The sequence below is a fragment of the Heterocephalus glaber genome, unplaced genomic scaffold (assembly GCF_053883595.1).
Source record: "Heterocephalus glaber isolate CG9 unplaced genomic scaffold, H.glaber_assembly_v1.0 deba00001503, whole genome shotgun sequence".
NCBI classification, from domain to species: Eukaryota; Metazoa; Chordata; class Mammalia; order Rodentia; family Bathyergidae; genus Heterocephalus; species Heterocephalus glaber.
The window spans coordinates 1065657-1088625 of NW_028258323.1; the positions used below are offsets into that span (position 1 = coordinate 1065657).

The window sequence follows — 22969 nt, forward strand, 5'->3', positions numbered from 1 at the left end:
AGAGTGTTCTAGGTGAGTATGAAAAATACTGAATTTGGGCTCATTAGTCCTTAGGATGTAAAACAATAATACAGGCTTAAGCTATTTTGGTTATCAAAGCCTTATTTCAAGGACTTGGGAAGATATATTATACATTTAAGCATAAATGAAATCTGATAAGAAATCACTTTGCACAGTGATTAAATACATTTATCATAGCTCAGAAAGAACTCTCTTCATTCCGATTTGGACTTAAATGCACTGAAAAGAAAAAGAATACCTAAGAATCCACTTGTACTTCCTAATCTGTTTTTAATGTGATTCAAACAGTAATGATGTTAATATATACAAGATAAAATGGCAAAGTGGAAATACAAGGAATATACTGTACCTTGTTTTACCTGTAAGGAACACACACCTGACAAAAGGCAACTTTCACATCCAAGGTTGGTTCACTGCAGTAGTATAAGAAATGGAGGCTCATAAATACCTGAAGAAAAAAAGGGAACAAGAATTTACAAATCACGATTTTTCATTTTTAATATTAGAGATGTTAACATGACTTGAATTGTACACAAGGTGTTGTTCACAACATATATTTACCATAATTCTTACCCAAACCTGTACTAAGTCCTTTTCAGGAACTATAAATATTAAATAATAAAAATATTGTAAAATATTTTATCTTCCATAATATTCCATAATATTACAATCCTAAAGATTAGTTATAAGAAATCAAATATACACAATAAGTTAAAACAAAATTCATCCTAATGTATTACACTTTCAGTTCTATGGCTTTAAATTTAAAAACAGCATGGTATTGGCACAAAAACAGACACATGGATCAATGGAACACAACAGAGGAAGCAGAAATAACCACAGGCACATTCAGCTATTTCATCTTTGACCAAAGAGCCAAAAAATACATTGGAGGAAAGATAGCCTCTTTAGTAAATGGTGTTAGGAAAATTGGCTATCTATATGCGGAACATTTAGTCTAGACCCATATAACTCACCATGTATTAAACTAAAATCAAAATGGATCAAAGAACTAAATATTTAAAACAGAAATATTTAACCTGCCAGAAGATAAAATAGGTAAAACTATTGAAGCAATAGGTATAGGCAAGGACTTTCTCAAAGAATCCCAATGGCACAAGAAATAGTATCAAGAATCAACAAATGGGACCATAGCAAATTAAAAATTTCTGCACAGCAAAGAAAACAACCCAACAGAGTGAAGAGATAACCTACAGAGTGGGAAAAAAATTTTCCAGTTATTTCTTGGACAGAGGACTAACATCTAGAATATACAAAGGACTCAAAGATATTAGACACCCTAAATTTAGAGACCCAATCCAAAAGTGGGTAACTAGAATAAATAGACACTTCTCAGAAGAAGTACAAGTGGCCAATAAATACATGAAAAAAAATGTTCAGCATTGCTCACCAGTAGAAAAATGCAAATTAAAACAACACTGAGATTCCATCTTACTCCAGAAAGAATGGCTATCATCAAGAGATCAAATAATAAGAAATTCTGGTGAGACCATGGAGGGAGAGGAACCCTTCTACACTGTTGGTGGGAATGTAAACTTGTACAATCACTATGGAAATCAGTATGGAGGTTCCTTAAAAAACTGAAACTGGAAATTCCATCTGACCCAGCTATTCTCTTTCTAAGTGTCTTGCTGAGTTAAAGACACCATATTTCAGTGATACATGTATACCCATGTTTATTGCAGCAAAATTCATAATAGCTGAATCTTAGAAAAGACCTTTATGTCCATCAAAGGGTGAATGGATAAAGAAAATACAATATTTATACATGATGGAGTACTACTCTGCCATAAGAAAGATAAATTTGAGTCATTTGTAGGAAAACAGATGCACCTTGAGATAACAGTACTAACAGTGGTTCTGGCGCCTGCCTCACAAGTACAAGGTCCTAAAGCATTTTAAAACAAATGCTAATGCAAGACTTCTGTTTCTGACAGTATGGTTTAGATATCTTGAAAATCACTCCTAGTAAAAATTCCTAAAATGTTAGATGAAACATGCAAAGCATATTTTAAATGCACTGCTAAGTTGCAAAACAACAAAGGCAAGAAAAGTGTTGAGAAGCTGAAAGCATGGGAGAGGATCCATGCAGAGAAGTAAATGAGCTGAAGCTGCTATTTGTCCCAGGCCATCTGCCGATGACATCTGATAACTAAAATTTCAATTTTTAAAGAAACACATGCAGCGTACAAGAAATAGAATTTCGAGGTACTGTGGTGGGAAGTGACACTGGAGAAACACCTGCATAAATCTTATTAGAAGACAAAATGTTTTGCATTGGAATTTGATATGCAAATTTTTCAATTTAAGGAAGAATGAAAGGACAAAAGTATTAAAGATGTTTTTGAAAAAGAACAGAGTGGGTATTTGGATGTGGGAAAGAGAATTGCTGTTACAAAGATCACGACTTACTATAAAGCTTTAGTAAGTATAAATGTGTGAAACTGACGCAGAGATAAAGCAAATTAATAGAATAGAGAGCCCAGAGATATGTGCAATCATAGGTGGAAACCTGATTATGGTGAGGTCTGCACTGCAGACATCTGGGAAAAGAAGCTGTGTTACTGAGACAATTAGTCCTTAATGTGCCGGGAGCGGGGTGGGGGTGGGGGGTAAAAATGAATCCCTACTGGAAAATGATTCTCTGTAGGCCTCAGCATTTCTGCATGTCTTACAAATAAAAGCTCTGGCGGACCCTGTTCCAATCTCTCTTCTCAAAGGTGATTATACACAGACCTCCCTGAAAAATAGAGGTAGTCTCTCCTACTGGAGCAAATGGGTTTGACTACTCTCCAGTACTATATGAAGTGTCTCCCTGGGGCCAAATCAGGCAGGGCTACTATCCATTATAAAAGATTTGGGTTCCCTAAGTGTGGGTTCCTTGTCTATGATGCTACTCACGATTTGCACAATAGTCATCTAACCTTCTTTGCATCACCTCATGGGAACTGAGGTCTGAAGAACTGCTATGAATTCTGACACTTGGATCTGATATGAAACTCTTGTGCCTTCTGCCAGTACTCACGAAATCGTGGCAGGCTGACTTGTAAGCTTGTAAGCAGAGTAAGATCTCAGACTCTCCAGGATTGTTGACAACCCCTACCCCACATTATATAGAGAAAATAATCCCAGATGAATTAAAAACTTTAGGAAAGGTCAAACTTCAAGTATTATAGAAGGTAATATAGTTGAATATCTGAGAAATATAAATAATATACAAATATGTTAAGGTGTAAATTATTGATAGAGTACACTAAATTCATTGACTTGCGTTTATAAAAAATGTGATAGAGTTTTTTTAAAGTAGGGCACAAATTTGGAGAAGATATTTGAAATATACAACCAGTGTGAAATTTATCTAGAATCTCTAGAGTGCTTTAAAAACAAGAAGAAAAAAACAAATAACCCTCCAACATATGAGAGACATTTCATAGAAAAAGAAATACAAAGCGGTCCATAAATACAAGTATAAATTAAAACCACATTGAAATATTATTTTATGCCCATAAAATTGTCAACAGCTGAAGAATATGATGGTATTATGAATTTCCAATGAGGTTAGCCAGATAGAAATATTTATACACTGCTGATAGCTATAAAATTAAAACTCAGTTTAGGGGAAAAATCAGAATTACTTATTGAAATTTTTCATAGCCTAAAATTCAGGGACTCCAGATCTACACATATTCCTAGAGAAACTCTTGTGTTTTACTAGCAGGTACATGTACAAGAAAGTTCATGACAATATTTCTGTAACAAAACTTAAATAACAAGCAAAAAAAGATACACAGAGTCCACCAAAAACTGTATATGTATACACACTTCAGGAAAAGAAAAATGTATGATGTTTTTTCAACAGATGGTGTTAGCTTCATATGGGGACCCTAGAGGATGTTGTATGTCATAGAAAACCCACTACACTGCCAGCCCTTAGAGAAGAAATGAAAATCCTTATGCAGCCATCTCAATGACCAGGGTTACCCAAGCAATAGCTCACCATACTAATAAATGTCTGGAAGATAAAGGCCACCACTTTGAACACCTCTTGTAATTTTAGAGTCCAAAGGTAACTTGTATTAATCTCATGATGTCTCAATAAATATATTATTAAACTATTTATACAAGCTTTATTTCCCTGAACTGTGTATATATATTTTTTGATAGATTCTTTATGCATAGAGAAAACAATGAATAAATAAGTTTTGGCGCATTCCTTTCGTGGATTACCATAAAACAATGAAATGGTTGAGAAGGGTAACAAGTATAATCATGACAAATATTTCATGAATATGACAAAGAAATTTTGAAAATATGCAAAACAACAATATATTATTTAAGAATACTGCTTTACTATGATAAAGCTTTTAAAAAGCAAGGGACTAAAGAAAAAAATTCAAGAGATTAGATAACTCCTTGAGAGTTGAGGAATGTTAGGGAAAGAATTGATCTCATCATCTTGGATCATGAGATAAGAATGTGCTTAATTTAGGAAAATCTTCCAAGCCCATTTCCAACCATGCTGTGGTTTGGGTGACTTGAGCTTGCCCCACACCTAGAAGCTTAGTCTTCATGAGTCAATGTTAAAAGTTAGTGGGACCTCTAAGAGGTGAGGATATGCCCTTAGAAGAGTTGATTAGTTCTTCTAGGACTCAATTAATTATGAAAGTGACTTCTTACAAAAAGGAATAAGATTTGCCCTTCCAAATGCTCTGGCTTGCCATCTGGCTGTATAATCTCTCCCTGGCAAGTGCTCCTCCCAAATTAATTCCATCTCCCATGAGGTCCTCACTGGAACCAAGCCAGTGCATGCCATGCCCTTGAACCTCCAGAACTGTGAGCTTATTATGCTCTTGACTTTCTTTAAATTTTATTTTATTGGTACATTTTAGGTATACAATATCATGACATTCATCATTGGAAATTTTCACCTTTACATAATCCCTCTTGGTTCTTATTTTTCCCCCTTGCCCAGCCTTCCCTTCAACCCCTCCATCCCTCCCTATTTAAAAAGACTTTGTTTCCAGTTTTTCATTTACTCATATTAATTCCACTCCCTTCTTTCCTTTCCCCTACCCCTCCCACTTCCCTTCCCCTTTGCCCCTTTTCTTCCTATTTCACATTATCTATTATACCTTTTAGTCCTTGTTTACACTTTCAGTTTCTCACACTAGGGAAACTATTCACTATTTACACATGTGTGTCCTATTTATTTCACTTAAGAGTATTGCCTTAATGTGCATCCATTAAGCTATAAATGTCTGTAATTTCTCATTTTTATGGCTGAGTAGTACTCCATTTTATTTTTAAAAACCACATTTTCTTTATCCAGTCTCCAGCTGATGGGCAATTGGGCTGTTCCAAGTTTGGGCTATTACAAACTGTGCTGCTATGAACATGGGTGCACATATATCACTGTGGTATGATTCTTTTAATTCTTTGGGGAAGATACCCAGCAGGGGAATAGCTGGGTCAAGTGGGACTTCCAGTCCTAGTTCTTTGAGGTATCTCCATACTGATTTCCACAGTGGTTGCACCAGTCTACATTCCCACCAGCAATGGAGCAGTGTTCCTCTTTCCCCACATCCCCACCAGCATTTGTTATTGGTTAATTTCATGACAGCAGCAATTCTTTCTGTAGTGAGGTGGAATCTCAGCCTTGTTTTCATTTGCATCTCATGAATGAGCAGTGATGTTGAACATTTTTTCATATGTTTATTTGCTATTTTTGCTATTTTTTCTAGATGAACATTTTTGGATTTTAAATTTGGGAGGTCTGATTTTTAAAAGTTCTTTATATATTCTAGATAGTAGACCTTTCTCTGAGGAATAGCAGGTGAAAATTTTTTCCCACATTGTGGATTGTATCTTCAAACGGTTGGTGGTTTCTCTTTCTGTGCAGAAGCTTTTTAATAAGAAGAAATCCCACTTGTTGAGGTTTGTGCTAGTTCATGGGCATCTGAGGTTTTGTTCATAAAATTTTTTGATCAAGGTTAGTTGAAGTCCTATATGCTTCACTCATCTGTATGTCAAGTTCTTTTCGCATGCTTAGGAAGTTTTCTGCCATCACTTCTGTGAACAGCTTTTTTTTTTTATGTCATCTGCACTCTCTCCTCTTTCTTCATTGATTCCAATCAGTCTTATGTTATTCTTCTTTGTATTGTCTAGCAGCTGGTGGATTGATTTCCTGTGGTCCCTTACAACTTTAAAGCAATTTTTCTTTTCCTGGTCACTGCTTTCAATCTATCTTTTATATCTGAAATTCTGTCCTCACATTGGCTCATTCTGCTGCATTTTCAAAGAAGGTTTTAATCTCCTGGAAATCTGTTTGCATCTGTTTTATGGATTCCATTTGTTTCCTATGTTGGGATTCCATCATGTTCCTCAGCGCCTCTATTTTTTTAACTGTGTCTTCTCTAGATTTATTAATCATGTCTTGCACTATGGGCACAATCTCTGCTGTTGTATGAGAAATTATTTGATTTCATTTTTTCCAGATCCTGTTTTGTTGCTAGTTCAGGGAGTCTAGGTGGTTGAGTATCAGATTGCTCCATCTCCTTTCCCTTTGGAGCTGCTGTAGGTGATCTGGATGTCTGGTTCTGAGGCTTGTTTACATGTCTTCTCATTTCAACTATGGGGGAGGGGGGTGCTGCTGGCGCCCTATATGGCTCACCTTCTCTGTGCTGGGAGTGGGGGTAGGTTGCCCTGGAAGCCTCCTACTCTGCACTGGGAGCTGTGGCACATCCTGCTCTTAACTTTATAAACTATCCAGCCTTGGATCTTTCATTATAGTAACCGAAAACAGACCAAAACAAATTCCAGCAACAATATATGAAAATTCATGTATCTGACATCCCTGCCAACTTTTGGTATTATCAATTTTCTAAAAATTTTTTTGTACCAGGGATTGATCTCTGGTCCTTGCACTTGTGAGACAGGCGGTGGAACCACTGAGCTAAACTCTGGCCCAATTTTCTAAATTTTAATCATCCTAGTGGAGACTTAACAATATCTTGTTATGATTTTATTTTTATTTTCTGCTGACTAATCATGTTGAGAAGCATTTTCATGTGGTTATTAACTATATATTTATCTTCCTTGGTGAAGTCCCTTTTGAAGTTTCTTGTTTATTGAATGGTGGGAGAAGATCTTGTTAATCTTTTTATTATAAAAAATCTTACAATCTATTCCAGATAAATATCCTCTATTAAATACACATATTATGAATATTGTCTTTCGATCTATGGCTTGCATATTAACCTTATTAATTTTGTTTTCACATCAGAAGATTTTAAAATATTTTTGAAAATTTTTTATTCATTTTCCTTTTTATGGTTTACTATTTCTCAGTTTTGTCAAGAGATATTAGCTTACCCCAGTGTTTCTGGAGATTTTCTCCCACATTTTACATTTGAACTTTATATTGTTTATTTTACTTTTAGGTCTATGATCTATCTCCAGTTAATTTTAATGCATGGTATAAAGAAGATGTTAAGAGTCATTTGTTTCCTTATGGATAGCAATTTTTACACTTTTGGTGAAAAGGCTTTTCCTTCCATATTTAGTTGACTTGGTCAAAAATATCAATTAACTGTATATGTGGGTGTCTCTAGACTCTATTCCATTGATCTTTTGTCTACCTTTTTCCAATATCCTACAGTTTTGAATGCTGTATCTTTCTAATTAATCTTGAAATTCAGTAAGTTTTCCAAATTTGTATTTCTTTTTTGATTGAGGCAGTATTCTAGGTCTTTGCATTTCAAGTGAGTTTTAACAAGAGTTTGACATTTTTTAAACTTCTGGAATTTCTGGATGGATTCCACTAGAGCTATCAATCAAATTAAGAAAAATAGATAACAATATTGAACATTTTTATCTGTAACCATAGTGTATTTATGTATTTAGTGTTATTCTCTTTAATTCCATCAGAAGTGGAAGTTTGCATACATAGACTTTGTATAATTTTAAGTTCATTCATAAGCATTTATGCATTTTATGCTATTGTAAATGTTAAATTTCTATTTCCCAAATGATTATTGCTAAAAACAAAGTTGAGTTTTATAAGTGATCTTATACTCTACTAACATTGCTGAATTCACTCATTAGATCTAGTTAATATTTTATAAATTGTTTAGAACTTTATTTACATACAGACAGGTTATATGCAGATGGAGACAGTTTTACTTTGTTCTTCCCATTCTGCTTTTTCATGGCCAATTGTCTTGACCAGGCTCTCCTGTACAACCATGAATAGAAATAATGAGATGATCATTATCTCCACTTTTAACAGATTTACTTATTCTATTCACTTTCAAAATCACTGTGGAAATTGTTGAGTTCAAGTTTTCCATCATACTATTTGTTTTGCATTTTCCCATACATTATTCATTCTATTTTTCCTTCACAGAATCTTCTAAAAAAAAAACTGGATACCTTTTTGTTTTCCATTTTATTTTATCAGGTAGTTTATTATTTTTTTTTCTTTTTAGTAATTGTTCTAGAATAATAATCATTTTTAATTTATAATAATTTCACTTCAAATAATGTCATTGCATAGTATTTCTTCATTTTTCCCTCCAGTTCTTTGACCTATTACTATTCGATATTTTACACACACACACACACACACACACACACACACACAGTCATGAACCTCATTGTAGACTGCCATTGTTATTGATTGCAATAGGTAATTTTATTTTTAAGAAATTACAAAGTATTTTATACTTACTTATTGTGTGTTTAACACACCTTTTACAAAGTTTATTCTTAAGCATTTATTATTTTGATGCTATAAATGTGTTTATTTCCATTTTGAAATGCTCTCTCCTTTGAAATGAAAGGAGATCTAATTGACAAAAGATTCTTTCCTTTTCTACCACAAATCTAACTACTCTCATTATCTCTTCAAGTTGAGAACTGAATTTTCAATAAGTTTCATGCTGACAAACTGGGAATGAAAAGTTGGAAGTAGTGAAAGTATGAAAGAGTCCAATCACATATAGCCTCAGAAATGTTTTCCCGCAGGGCTGCTGTAGTTCTGGAATGCTGAAGTGGGCATGTGGGAAATAATAGCATCCAGCCCACCACTTGAAATAAGCAATGTGTTTAATTTTTAATGAATGGGCAATCTCTCGCTATGAAAAGCATTCTGACCTTTCCTGGTTTGCATTACATTGATTCCAAACATAGCACCTTGGACAAAAAAGTCACTAGGTCACTGCAGAATCTTCTACTTCCACAAAGGGACATTAAAAGAAAAGGAGTGTTTAGTATGATAATTGCAGCGAGCTACAGAAAACTTGTTGGCAATTCCTATATTCCCTTACAGCAGGTCAGAGAGCATTTGGCACCATTGCATACAAAGAACTGAAATAATCAGGGGAAATTAGTAATACTATCTTGAAAGGAAGAAAGAACATGATAATTTGGACAATTCATGTTTTCCATTACTTGAGTTCTAGAAAAGAAAACGTCCACACATGCATTCTTTTCTGTGTACTATACTGAGTTTCTCCTTATGTGCCTACATGAGTTAGAGGCTAGTCTAAGAAAAGCAATAGGACAACTTGTGTGAATGAGACACACTTAAGAATGTAACTATGATGGTTCTTAATATTTTGGATCAATACTTAACTTCTTTTGTATGTTAAATGTACCAACAAAACCACAAGAGCTTTAAGAAGCTTCACAAAAAGCAAAAACTCAAACTCTTCAGGACAGCTCTAAATTCCCACACTTTGACACTGAAATGCAATACATGCAAGGAAAGAACAAACTATTGATTATCAAAAAATAAAGTTCCAGCAGTTTCCATGTTGAATTGGTGTACAACAAACATACTATCTATAAATAATTTTTACTTGTTGTTTATCAGATTTATTATAAATGACTCCTATACCTGCAACCAAGTGTATGGTATAAAAATAAAAAAAACTGTGAATTATTAAAAAACCTTTTTCTTCCATGCTCCAAAGTTTTCTTCCTACTATTGTATATGCAAAAGCCCAAATTAAAAAAATATATATGTTAATATATATACTAGTATTTATCTTTTCAAGTTTTCAAGTTTTTAGAAAACTGAATTAAGTTTAATTTTCTATTACAAACTTTTCATATGATTACCTCACGACATTATTAAGTCCTTAGGCATATATGCTATCATTTAGACCAGGGACCAGAAAACTGTGGTTCTACTGCTGAATTCAGCTCAGACTTGTTTTTGTCCATAAAATCTTATTGGAACTAAGCCATGCATTAGTTTTCAGATTGTCCATAGCTGCTTTCATACTAAAGGACAAAGTTGAGTGATTGTTGCAGGGACTGCATGCCAGACAAAGCTTAAAATAGTATCTGATCCTTTATGGAAAGTTAGCCAAGGTCTGACTTATAGCATTCTAACTCAAGAAATCCATCATTAACCTCAATGTAAAGGACAAAATAATTGAATATGTCACATTTCTAATTAACAATATAGCCTTGGAGCCCTTTGGGCCACCTTACCACTGCCCCTAGTGCAAAGGAGCAGAGGCCCCCAGTGCCGAGTAGCTAAGCCTTTTGGGCTGCCATACCACTGCCCCCAGCACAGAGCAGCAGAGCTCCCCACACCAGTGCCAAGGAGGTGAGCTGCTCAGGCACCAGCAGCACACATTACTCCCCACCTCCCCACCCCTTGAAATGAGAAGACAAATAAAGCCTCAAAACCAGACTTCCAGATCACCTAAAGCAACCTCAAAGGGAAACAAGATGGAACAAAATGATACTCAACAACCTGGCCTCCCTGAACTGGCAAAGAAAGAGGATCTGGAAAAAATGAGATGAGAAATAATTTCTCAGATAACAGCAGAAATTTATGCCCATAGTGCAAGACATGACTGATAAATCTAGAGAAGACACAGATTAAAAAAATAGTGGGGCTGAGGAACATGATGGAATCCCAACATAGAAAACAAATGGAATCCATAAAACAGATGCAAACATGGGCCAGGGATGTAGCTCAGTGGTTCTGGCACATGCCTCGCAAGCACAAGGACCTGAGTTCGATCCCTAGTACCAAAAAAAAAAAAAAAACACAAGTGCAAACAGATTTCCAGGAGTTTGAAAATTCCATTGAAAGTTTATGCTGCAGAATGAGACAATGTGTGGACAGAATTTCATATATAGAAGATAAGATTGTAATTAGTGAAAAGGAAAAGAAAAATTTCTTTAAAATAGTAAGGGACCATGAGAAATCAATCCAGCACCTGCTAGAAAATGCAAAGAAGAATAACATAAGACTAATTGGAGTCGATGAAGAAACAGGAGAGAGTGCAGACGACATTAAAAACAAAGCTGTTCACAGAAGTGATGGCAGAAAACTTCCCAAGCAGGGGAAAAGAACTTGACATATAGATAAGTGAGGCATATAGGACTCCAACTAGCCATGATCAAAAAAAAAATCTCTACATAGATTTTACCATAATAGTTAAGATTCCAGAAACCCAACAGAAGAACAAAATTCTGCAAGCAGTGAGAGAAGAGAAACAAATCACACACAAAGGAAAGCCCATCAGAATCACAGCAGACTTCTCAATGCAAACCCTCAAGGCAAGAAGAGCTTGGAGTGAAGTATTTCAAGCCCTAAAGGAAAACAGCTTCCAAACCTGAGTGATGTATCCTGCAAAACTAATTTTCAAAACTGATGGAGATACTTGCAGGATGAAGAGCACCTGAAGAACTTCATAAATACCAAACCAGCACTCCACAATATGTTAGACAGTATCCTAGAAAAAGACAATGATCACAAACCCATGGAAGCCCAGCAGAATGAATCCATTAGGCAGGACAAGAAAATAAAGGCAAAGGAGGAGAATCCAAAAAAAAGAAAATGTCATGACAATGATAAGTCAATACATATCAGTTATAACCATCAATGTTAATGGTCTCAATTCACCAATTAAAAGAAATGGACTGGCAGAATGGGTCAAGAAGCAATATTCAACAATATGCTGCATTCAAGGAACAAAATTCAAAAAGAAACTAATAGACTGGAAGTTAAAGGGTGGAAAACAATACTCCATGGGACAGGAACATGAAAAAAACAAGAAGTAGCTATCCTCTTTGCAGAGCAAGTGGATTTCAACCCAACACTGATTAAGAGAGAGAAAGAAGGACACTACATCCTTGTAAACAAAACAATCAAACAGGAAGAGATGACAATCACAAATATATATACACCAAACACTAGTGCACCCAACTATATAAAACAAATACTAATGGACATTAAAAATCAAATAAGCACTAATACAATACTAGTGGGGGACTTCAATACCCCACTTTCACAAATAGATAGATCAACCAGACAAAACATAAGCCACGAAATACTAGAACTCAATCAAACTCTTGGAACAAATGAACTTAAAAGATGTTTACAGAGTGTTCCACCCCACCAAATCAGAATACACATTCTTTTCAGCTTCACGTGGGTCATTCTCCAAAATAGACCACATACTCACTCATAGAACATGTTTAAGTAAGTGCAAAGGAATTGAAGTTATCCCGTGTATATTATCAGACCATAGTGCAATGAAATTGGAGATCAATAAAAGAAACCGCAAGAATTTCATAAACACATGGAAATGGAACAACACAATTCTGAATAACCAATGGGTCACAGAGGAAATTAAAGAAGAAATCAGACAGTTCCTACAATTGAATGACAATGACAATACAACATATCGGAATCTATGGGACACAATGAAAGCAGTCTTATGAAGTAAATCCAGAGCAGTGACTACTCATTTAGGAAAACAGAGCAAACCCAATTAAACAACCAGATGCTGAACCTCAAGCTTCTAGAAAAAGAAGAGCAGGACAAACCCTAAGCTCATACAAGGGAGGAAATTATAAAGATCAGAGGAGAAATCAATACAATGGAGATTAAGAGAATGATACAAAAAACTAATGAAGCCAAGAGTTGGTTCTTCGAAAGAATAAACAAAACTGACAAGCCCTTAGCCAAACTGATCAGATAAAGGAAGGAAAGGGCCCAAATTCATGCAATTAGGAATGAAAAGGATGAAATTGCAACAGACCCAGCAGAAATCCAGAGGCTCATCAATACATACTTCAAGAACCTACATGCCAGTAGGATGGAAAACACAGAAGAAATGGACAGATTCCTAGATCCATAGGAATTACCCAAGTTGAACGAAGAAGACCTAACAATTCTGAACAACCCAATATCAACCAATGAAATTGAAAATGTAATTAAAAACTTACCAACTAAGAAAAGCCCTGGTCCTAATGGCTTCGCTGCTTAATTCTACAATACAGTTTTAGAGGAACTATTGCCACTACAGTTTAAACTCTTCAATGAAATTGAAAGGAAAGCAATACTCCCAAATTGATTCCTGGAAGCAAGCATCACCTTGATCCCCAAAGCAGAGAAAGACCCAACCAAAAAAGAAAATTATAGGCCAGTCTCACTAATGAACATAGATGCAAAAATCCTTAATAAGATACTGGCAAACAGAATGCCAAAGATCTTCAAGAAGATCATTCACCCTGACCAAGTAAGATTTATCCCAGGGATGCAGGGATAGTTCAACATACACAAATCAATAAATGTAATATATTATATCAATACAGCCAAGGACATAGACCATATGGTCATCTCAATAGATACAGAAAAAGCATTTGATAAAATGCAACACACATTTACAATAAAAACCCAACAAAAAATTGGAATAGATGGTCTCTACCTCAATCTGATAAAAGCCATCTATGAAAAACCAACACCCAATATCACACGAAGTCGTCAAAAACTGAAATCCTTCACACTACAGTCAGGAATAAGACAAGAATGTCCACTATAACCACTCCTCTCCAATATAGTTTTGGGAACATTAGCCACAGCAATTAGACAAGAGAAAGCAATAAAAGGAATAAAGATGGGAAATGAAGAAGTCAAAGTGTAATTATTTGCAGATGACATGATACTCTATAGAAGACCCCAAGAACTCCAACAAAAGTCTTCTAGACTTAATAACCAAATTCAGTAGATTAGTTGGTTACAAGGTCAACACACAAAAATCAATAGCTTTCCTCTACATGAACAACAGACTCACTGAGAGAGAAATAGGGCAAACAATTCCTTTCACCATAGCACCCTAAAAACTGAAATACCTAGAAATCAACCTAACGAAAGAAATCAAAGACCTCTTCTCTGAAAACTATAGCACACTGAAAGGAGAGATTGGAGACGATATCAGAAAATGGAAAGGCATCCCCTGCTCCTGGGTAGGAAGGATCAACATAGTGAAAATGGCCATACTTCCAAAACTGCTATATAGATTCAATGCAATCACAATTGAAATCGCAGCAGCATACTTCATGAACCTTGAGAAAACAATCCAAAAATTCATTTGGAACAAGAAGAGACCTAGAAAAACAAAAGCAATTCTAGGCAACAGAGACATGGCAGGGGGTATCTCAACCCCCAACTTGAAACTGTACTACAAAGATACTATGGTAAAAAAAAAAAAAAAAAAAAAAAACAGCATGGTACTGGCAAAGAAACAGACCTGAGGACCAGTGGAATAGATTAGAAGATGCAGAAACAACTCCAGATACACTCAGCCACCTCATCTTCGACAAAGGAGCCAACCACCCTCACTGGAGAAAAGATAGCTTCTTTAATAAATGGTGGAGGAAAATTGGGTTTCAGCTTGCTATACATTAAAACTGGACCTATGTCTCTCACCATGCACTAAACTAAAATCAAAATGGATTAAAGATCCAAATATTAAAACAGAAATGCTGAACTGGCTGGAACAGAGGTTAGGTAGAACTCTTGAAAACATTGGTGTAGGAAAAAATTTTATGAACAAAACCTCAGTTGACCGTGAACTAGCACAATCAACAAGTGGGATCTCTTCCTACTGAAAAGCTTCTGCACAGCAAGAGAAACCACCAGCAGTATGAAGAGACAACCCACAATGTGGGAAAAGATTTTCACCTGCCGTTCCTCAGGCAAAGGCCTACTATCTAGAATCTATAAAGAACTTAAAAAATTCAGACCTCCCAAATTTAAAGACCCAATCTGAAAATGGCCATCTGAAATGCACAGACCATTTCTCAGACAAAGAAGTAGAAATAGCAAATAAATACATGGAAAAATGTTCAACATCACTGGTCATTCAAGAGATGAAAAGGAAAACAATGCTGAGATTCCACCTCACCCCACAAAGAATGGCTGCTATCATGAAATCAACCAATAACAAATGCTGGAGAGGATGTGGGGAAAGAGGACCCCTGCTCCACTGCTGGTGGGAGTGTAGACTGGTACAACCACTGTGGAAATCAGTATGGAGATACCTCAAAGAACTAGGACTGGAAGTCCCATTTGACCCAGATATTCCCCTGCTGGGTATCTTCCCCAAAGAATTAAAAGAGTCATACCACAGTGATATATGTGCACCCATGTTCATAGCAGCACAATTTATAATAGCTAAAACTTGGAAGTAGCCCAAATGCCCATCAACTGGTGACTAGATAAAGAAAATGTGGTTTTTTTATAAAATAAAGTACTACTCAGCCATAAAAAATGGGAAATTAGAGACATTTATAGCTAAATGGATGCACATTGAGGCGATACTCTTAAGTGAAATATATAGGATACAAATGTGTAAATACTGGATAGTTTCTGTAGTGTTATAAACTGAAAGTATTAATAAGGACTAAAAGGTATAATGGATAATGTGAAATAGGCCATAAAGGGGCAAAGGGGAAGGGGAACTGGGAGGGGGAAGGGAAAGGAAAGAATGGAATGGAATCAATACAAGAAAATGAATAAATGGAACAAAGTCTTTGTAAATAGGGAGGGCAGGGGAAAGGGGAAAAAATAAAAACCAAGAGAGATTATGTAAACGTGCAAATTTCCAACGATGAATGTCATTAATATTGTATACCTAAAATGTACCAATACAATAAATAAATTAATTAATTAAATAAAAATAAAAATTTTTAAAAACCGAACAATATTGCCTTTAGGATATTCTACCTAAAACAAGCTTTGTTTTTGTTTTTGTTTGGTAGAGAGGATCGAACTTGGTACCTTGCTCTTGCAAAGCAAGCAGCAGCACCACTGAGCTAAATCCCAGGACAAGACAAGTATTTTTTAAAATACGGTTCATGTAAGAAGATGAAAGTAAAATTTTCTAATTTTAATGAAAAGAATCTGAATTTTAGTTTTAAAAAATTATAATGTATATCTAGAAAGAAGGAAATTACTTATCACCTAGGAGAGACACAGAGACAAAATAAGGTATTAAATTGTGATAGTTAACTGCTTTTGTCAACTTGAGTAAGAAATGCCCAATTAATTGTACCATCATAGTTCTGGGTGTGGCTGAGGGAATTTACTGAAGACAGAAGACCCACCCCGTGGCTAGGCTCATTGCCTGAACCCAAGATGCTAGGTAGTGACTTCAAGACACTCCAGGGCTCTACATAAGCTTATCCAAGGCCAGGAGAAAAGACCAGGTCATGCATATGTGGAACACAACCTTTGGCCTTGCCCACCTCGTATGCCAAGGCACCCACCCTTGAGACCACAGGAGGGCGTGAAACCAAGCACCCTTCTTGCAAAACTATAAGTTCCAAATAGCACTGTCTCATCAGAGAAGACAACCTGCAACCCTGCTCTATCTGAGACAACTACAGAGCATAGCTAGTAGCTCCGCTTGGCATCAGAATCCATCTGTGGGCCTCATCTGACCACAGAGTACAGCCAGCACTACTATTCAACCTCAGAGCACAGAAAGTGACAGAGCTCCACTAGAGAACCAAAATCAAGGTCAACTCATCTGGAGTTACGACCATCTGGTCCATCCAGAATCCCAGACTAAATAATGAAGGTCTGTCCTTATCAAAGAGCACCTGCAAAGGGTAGAAGAGGTGACCATCTTCTCAAATGTACAAGTAAGGACTCAAGGGTTATGAAAAATCATAATCAGCAAAATAAGATACCAACAAAAGAAGCTAATATGGGTCCAATAGTGGACCTAAGAAAAATAGAGATCTATTAAATGACTGGTAAAGAATTCAGAATAATACTCCTAAAGAAGTTCAGGGAATTCCAAAACATTGTGGTTAGAAAATTAAGTGAAATTAGGAAAACAGTTCATGAACAAAATGATGTTTGACAAATATATAGAAACATTAAAAAAATGAAATCCTCTTGATAAGTAATATGAAAACTGAAATGAAATATGAAATAAAAAGCTTCAACAGAAGACATGATTAAACAGAAGAGTCCATGAACCTGAAGATAGAACACTGGAAATTGTCCAATCAGAGGAGGAAATAAGAAAAAAGAATAATGGAAGTTATTGCACACTATCAAGCAAACTAACTTTGCATACTGGAAGACCACAAAGAAGAGGAGTGGGAAAAAGGATTAGAAACCATTTTTAAGGAAAGATGGCTGAAAAATTTTCAAATATGGAGAAAGATAAAAGCATCCAGGTACAGGAAGCTTAGAGGTCACTGATCGCATACAACATAAAGAGCAGCTTACCCAGACATGTAATAATCAAATCACCAAAAATCAAATATGAAAAAAGAAAACTGAAAGCAGAAAAAGGTAAGAAGTTTATCACATTCAAGCAAATCTCAACATGGCTTTCAGTGGACTTCTAAGTGGATCCCAGAGACAGAGGGATGATGTATTCAAAGGCCTGAACAAAACCTGTTAACCAAGAATACTTGTCCTACCAAATCTGTCTTTCAAAAATGAGGGCGAAATAATACCTTCCCTAAACAAAATCTAAAGGAATTCATCATCACTGGATCTGCTGAATAGAGTTCCTAACTCTGAAACAAAAGCTGCTAATGAATTAAAAAAAGAAAGTTAAAAATGTATGTCATAAGTAATATGCAAGCATATTCAGCATTTTCTAATACTGTAAAGGTAAGTAAAGCTGTTTTATCTTTTCTATGAGTGTTAGAAATCAAAACTATTGGAAACATCTATAAGTACAAAAATCATTAAGTGATACAAATTACAAAAAAAGTAAATTTTGACATGAAAATCCTAAAAAAGAAATAGTGAAATTGCCATTTTAAAGTAATTACAATTGACTTATCAGGTTACAATAGTAAACACAACATTAGAAAACCTAAATGTATAAAACAATTATGAAGTCATTTGAAAGGAGAGATAAAATACAATACTGTAATAGGAGAGTATCTCAATGTACAACTTTCAACACTGAACAAATCACCTAACCAAGAATCACTGAGGAAATATTGGCTTTCAATTACACTTTACTCCAAAGAAACCTAAAAGACAGATACAAATCAATGCATCCAATAGCAGATGAATAAACATTCTTTTCAAGTATGCATGGAATGTTCTCCCAGGTAGATCTTATGAAAGATGACAAAACGAATCCTAACAAATTTAACAGATTTGAAATGATTTAAAAAAGTATTTTCAAATAACAGTTGCATGAAACTAGAAATGAACAATAGGAGAAATCTTAGAAAATGCACAAGTATGCGGAAAGTGAACAATATTGTCTTAACCAATGAGTCATGGAGGATATTTTAAAAAAGAAATCAAGGGGCCGGGGATTTAGCTCAGTGGTACTGCTGCTTGCCTCACAAGCACAAGGTCCCAAGTTCGATCCCTGGTATAAAAAGAAAAGAAAAGAAATCAAAAATACCTTGACATAAAGTAAAAGGGAAAGATCATATCAAAATTGTGATAAACATTTTGATTTATGTTTTTAAAGTTCTCATAGTATAATTTTTTTTTTTTTTTTTGGTACAGGGGATCAAACTCAGGTCCTTGTGCTGCGAGGCAGGCACCAGAACCACTGAGCTAAATCCCCGGCCCCTAATATAATTTTATATCTCTACAAATTAGAAAATGTATATTTTCTTTTCATTAAAGAACAAAATAAGCCCAAAATTAGTAGGATGGGGAAAATATTAAAGATCAAAGCAGAAAAAAATAAAATAAAGACTAGAAAAACAATTTTTAAAACTCAGTAAAAATACAACTTGCTTTTTTAAAAAGCCAAACAAAATTGACAAGCTCTTAGCTAACCTCTGGAGAAAAAAACAACTAAAATAAGTTCAGAAATTCAAGAGGATACATTACAACCAATACCTCAGAAATATAAAAGATCATAAGAAACTACTATGAACAGTTATGTAGCAACAAATTGGGTAATACAGAAGACATGGATGATTCCTGGGCAAATAAAGCTTACTGAGATGGAATCATGAAGAAATAAAAACTAAACAAACCAATAATGAGGAAAGAGAATGAGTAACAAAATGGCTCTCATTAAAGAAAAGCCAAACAGCTTCACTGCTTCACTGCTGAGTTCCACCAAACATTTAAAGAACTAATACCAGTTCTTCTTGAACTCTTCCAAAACAACCAAAATTGAGGTAGCACTTTCAAAATGACTTTATGAGATCTGAGGCCAATGTCCTAATGCACACAGATGCCAAAAGTCTACAGCAAAATATTATCAAACTGAACTCAGCATGTACAATTCTATAAATACAATACACATTAATAAAGAATAAAAATTATATTGTCATCTTAATAGACGCTGAAAAACTATTTGGCAAAATCCAACATCCTCTCATGTCAAAAACTCTCAAAATATTAGATACTGAGGCAGATTACCTCAACACAACAATGGCTACATATGATGAACCTGCAGCTCACGTGATTCTCAATGGTGAAAAGTTGAAAGATTTTTCTCTAAGACTGGAGATAAGATAACAATGCCCACTTTCACCATTTGTTTTTAACATTGTACTGAAAGACTTAGCCAGGGGAATTAGTCAAGAGAAAGAAATGAATGAAGCATCTAATAGGAGAAGAAGAAATGAAATGTCCAAATTTGCAGATGACATTTTATATAAAGAAAACTCTTAAAGATTCTACCAAAGAAGCGGTAGAATTCATAAATTGAGCAAAGTGATAGGAGTGAATCAACATATAAAAATCCATTTTATTTCTCTATATTAATACAGTACTATATTATCTGAAAATAATGAAGAAATTCTTATGGTAACAGCAATCGAAAAATTAAATTGTTGAGTATAAATTTAATCAAGGAGGTAAAAGAATTGTATACTAAAAAATATAGAACATGTGTGAAAGGCACTGGAGAAAACACAAAGAAATGGAAGAAAACTCTTGCTCAATGAGCATTAAAGAATTAATATTGTTAAAATGTCTATACTACTCAAAACAAGCTACAGACTCAATGAAATCCTTCCCAAAATTCCAATAGGAAAAATAATCCTTTAATTTATATGAAATTATAATAAATTCAAACAACTAAACAATCCTGAGTGAAAAGAATAAAACTGGAGGCATCACACTTGCTGGTTTCTAAACATAATATAAAATTATAATCAGATCGCATAAAAACAGACACATAGACCAATGGAGTAGGATAGAAAGCTCAAAAATAAATCCAAACATTTACAGTAAATTGGTTTTTGACAGAGGTGCCAAGAACACGTGAGGAGAAGATAGTCACATCATGTATTGTGTACTTCAAAATAATTAAGAAAGTAAATTTCAACAGATGATTTGGGGACAACTGTACAACCACATACTAAAGAATAAAATTGGACCTATGTCTCATTCCTTACCCAAAAATCACATCAAAATTCATTAGAAACTTAAGCAAAGGGCTTGAAGCTTTAAAACTACCAAAAGAAAGCTCAGTAAAAGTTTCTTTTATACAACCCCAAAAGTACAGGTAATGACCAAAAAAGACAAATGAGATTATATGAAGAGACAAACAACAGAATGAGAGAAAATATCTGCAAACCACATATCATTGTAAGGGGTTAATATTCAGTAAATATTAGAAACTCAAGCAACTCAATAGGAAAAACAAACAAGCCAATTAAAAAATAGACAAAAGGGGCCGGAGATTTAGCTCAGTGGTTCTGCCGCCTGCCTCGCAAGCGCAAGGTCCCAAGTTCAATTCCCAGTATCAAAAAAAACTAAAAAATAGAAAAAGAATTTGAATAGACATTTCTCAAAATAAGACATGCAAATGGCCAACAGGTATATTAAAAATGCTCAGCATCACTAATCATTAAAGAAGTGCACATTAAAGTCACAATGAGATTTCACTTGACCCTGGTTCTATGGATTTTATCAAAGAGATGAAAGATAACAAATACTGGCAATTCTGTAGAGAAAAGCAAATACTTGTACATTGTTTCTGAGAAGGTAAATTAGTAGAACTATTTTGGAAAATGACTTGTAGTTTCCTCAAAAGCTAAAAATTGAACTATCACGTGATCCAGTAATCCCACTTCCAGTTGCACATCCACAGGAAGTAAAAACATCTCAATGGTTATCTGCATTCTCATATTAGCTGTGGTATTTTCACATATGGAACAGCCTTCACATATTCACATATGGAACATATGGAATCAGCCTTCATCAATGGATGAATAAATAAAGAAAATATTGCATGCATGCACAACTCAATACTATTCAGCCATAAAAATGGAGGAGGTACTGTCATGTAATAACATGGGTGAATCTGGAGAATGTTAAGTAAAATAAGTTAAGTACAGAAGGACAAATGCTTTATGTATCAGTCACTTTTCCACTGCTGGACACAATACCTGACACCCACAACTTAAAGGAGGAGATGTTTAATTTAGCCCAAGGTTCAGCCCATGGTTGGCCACCCCAAGGTAGGAAAATTGAGATAGAAGGGTATGATGCAGCAAAGCTGCTGAATTTATGGCATCCAGGAATCAGAGCAGGGGACAGCACCAGAGAGGAAGGAGACAGGGATCATATATAGTACCCAAGGTCCTGCCTCCATGACCTACCCAGACACCCCCAGAAGTATGCGTCATCAATCCTCTAGGTGACTCCCAAGCCAATCAAGTTGACAATGGAGCTTAAAAGTCATACTATTTGATCTCATTTATATACAGAATCCAAAAATTCATAGAAGTACAGGGCAGAAAGATTATTACCAAAGGCTGGGAGGGCATGTGTGGTGAAAGGGGTATTGTGAAGTTGTTGTTTAAAGGAAAAAATGTTTTGGAATAGACAAAAGGAATGGGCTTTGAAACCTATTGTATAGTAGAGTGACTATAGTCAATAAAATGTATTGTATATTTTAAATCAAATAAGAATAAATTTCAAATGTTTTACCATAAAAAGTGATAATAAACAAGGTAATAAATGTTAACCTAGATTTAATCATCCCACATTATGTACATATATCAAAACATCACATTGTACCCATAAATGTACACAATTATGACTTGTCAATCAAAAATAATATTAATGAAAATAAAATGATAATTTTGAAAAGATAATGATGTCTGCTGTATGGTTTCTATTCAGTAGTGCCATACACAACTAAATAAGGAAAATATAAGAATTAGAAACTGTCCTCCACTAAATACAACTCCACAGACATTACAATAGCAAATACAAAGTAAAATTAATTAAAGAAATTTCCTGGGTATAAATAAAAGTTTCTGATAATACTGACTATGGGGAAAATAAGAGCTCTAGTACTATTTTTTAACCATCCTTATGATTTGTAAAGTTAATGAAGTACTTTTTGGATTATTCTAATTTATTTAACTGATACTACCAGCTCCTCTCTACCACTCCCAAAAGGTACTTGCCCACATGGAGTATCCAATCCACTCTTTGCTTCTTTTTCTTCATTTCTTAATACAGTTTGTCATTGTACCTATCAAAGGTTATACAGCTCAGTTTCTCAGATACTGCACTAAATTGCACATACTATGAACACAGCTATCATTCCTCCCACAGAGTAAACCCTCAGCATGTAGCATGCTTAAGTGCTGCACACCTAAACTCATTTCCACATTTGTGTTGTGTAGCTAAATCATA

General features: G+C 34.9%; 1 protein-coding gene across 13 annotated transcripts in view; it reads right to left on the minus strand.

Annotated features, from left to right (window-relative positions):
- Mapk10 (mitogen-activated protein kinase 10) overlaps positions 1 to 22969 on the minus strand; it is a 357438-nt gene that overhangs the window by 165964 nt on the left and 168505 nt on the right. For 9 of the 13 annotated variants that reach the window (XM_087185890.1, XM_021248787.2, XM_087185892.1 and 6 more), the window contains one exon: positions 371 to 469. Coding sequence is in view for 4 of the 13 variants with exons in the window: in XM_087185889.1 (XP_087042015.1) it covers positions 398 to 463 (66 nt within the window). In the remaining 9 variants the exon portion in view is untranslated. The remainder of the gene's footprint in view (positions 1 to 370; positions 470 to 22969) is intronic. The other 4 variants (XM_087185889.1, XM_004870519.4, XM_021248788.2 and 1 more) reach the window with 1 other exon arrangement.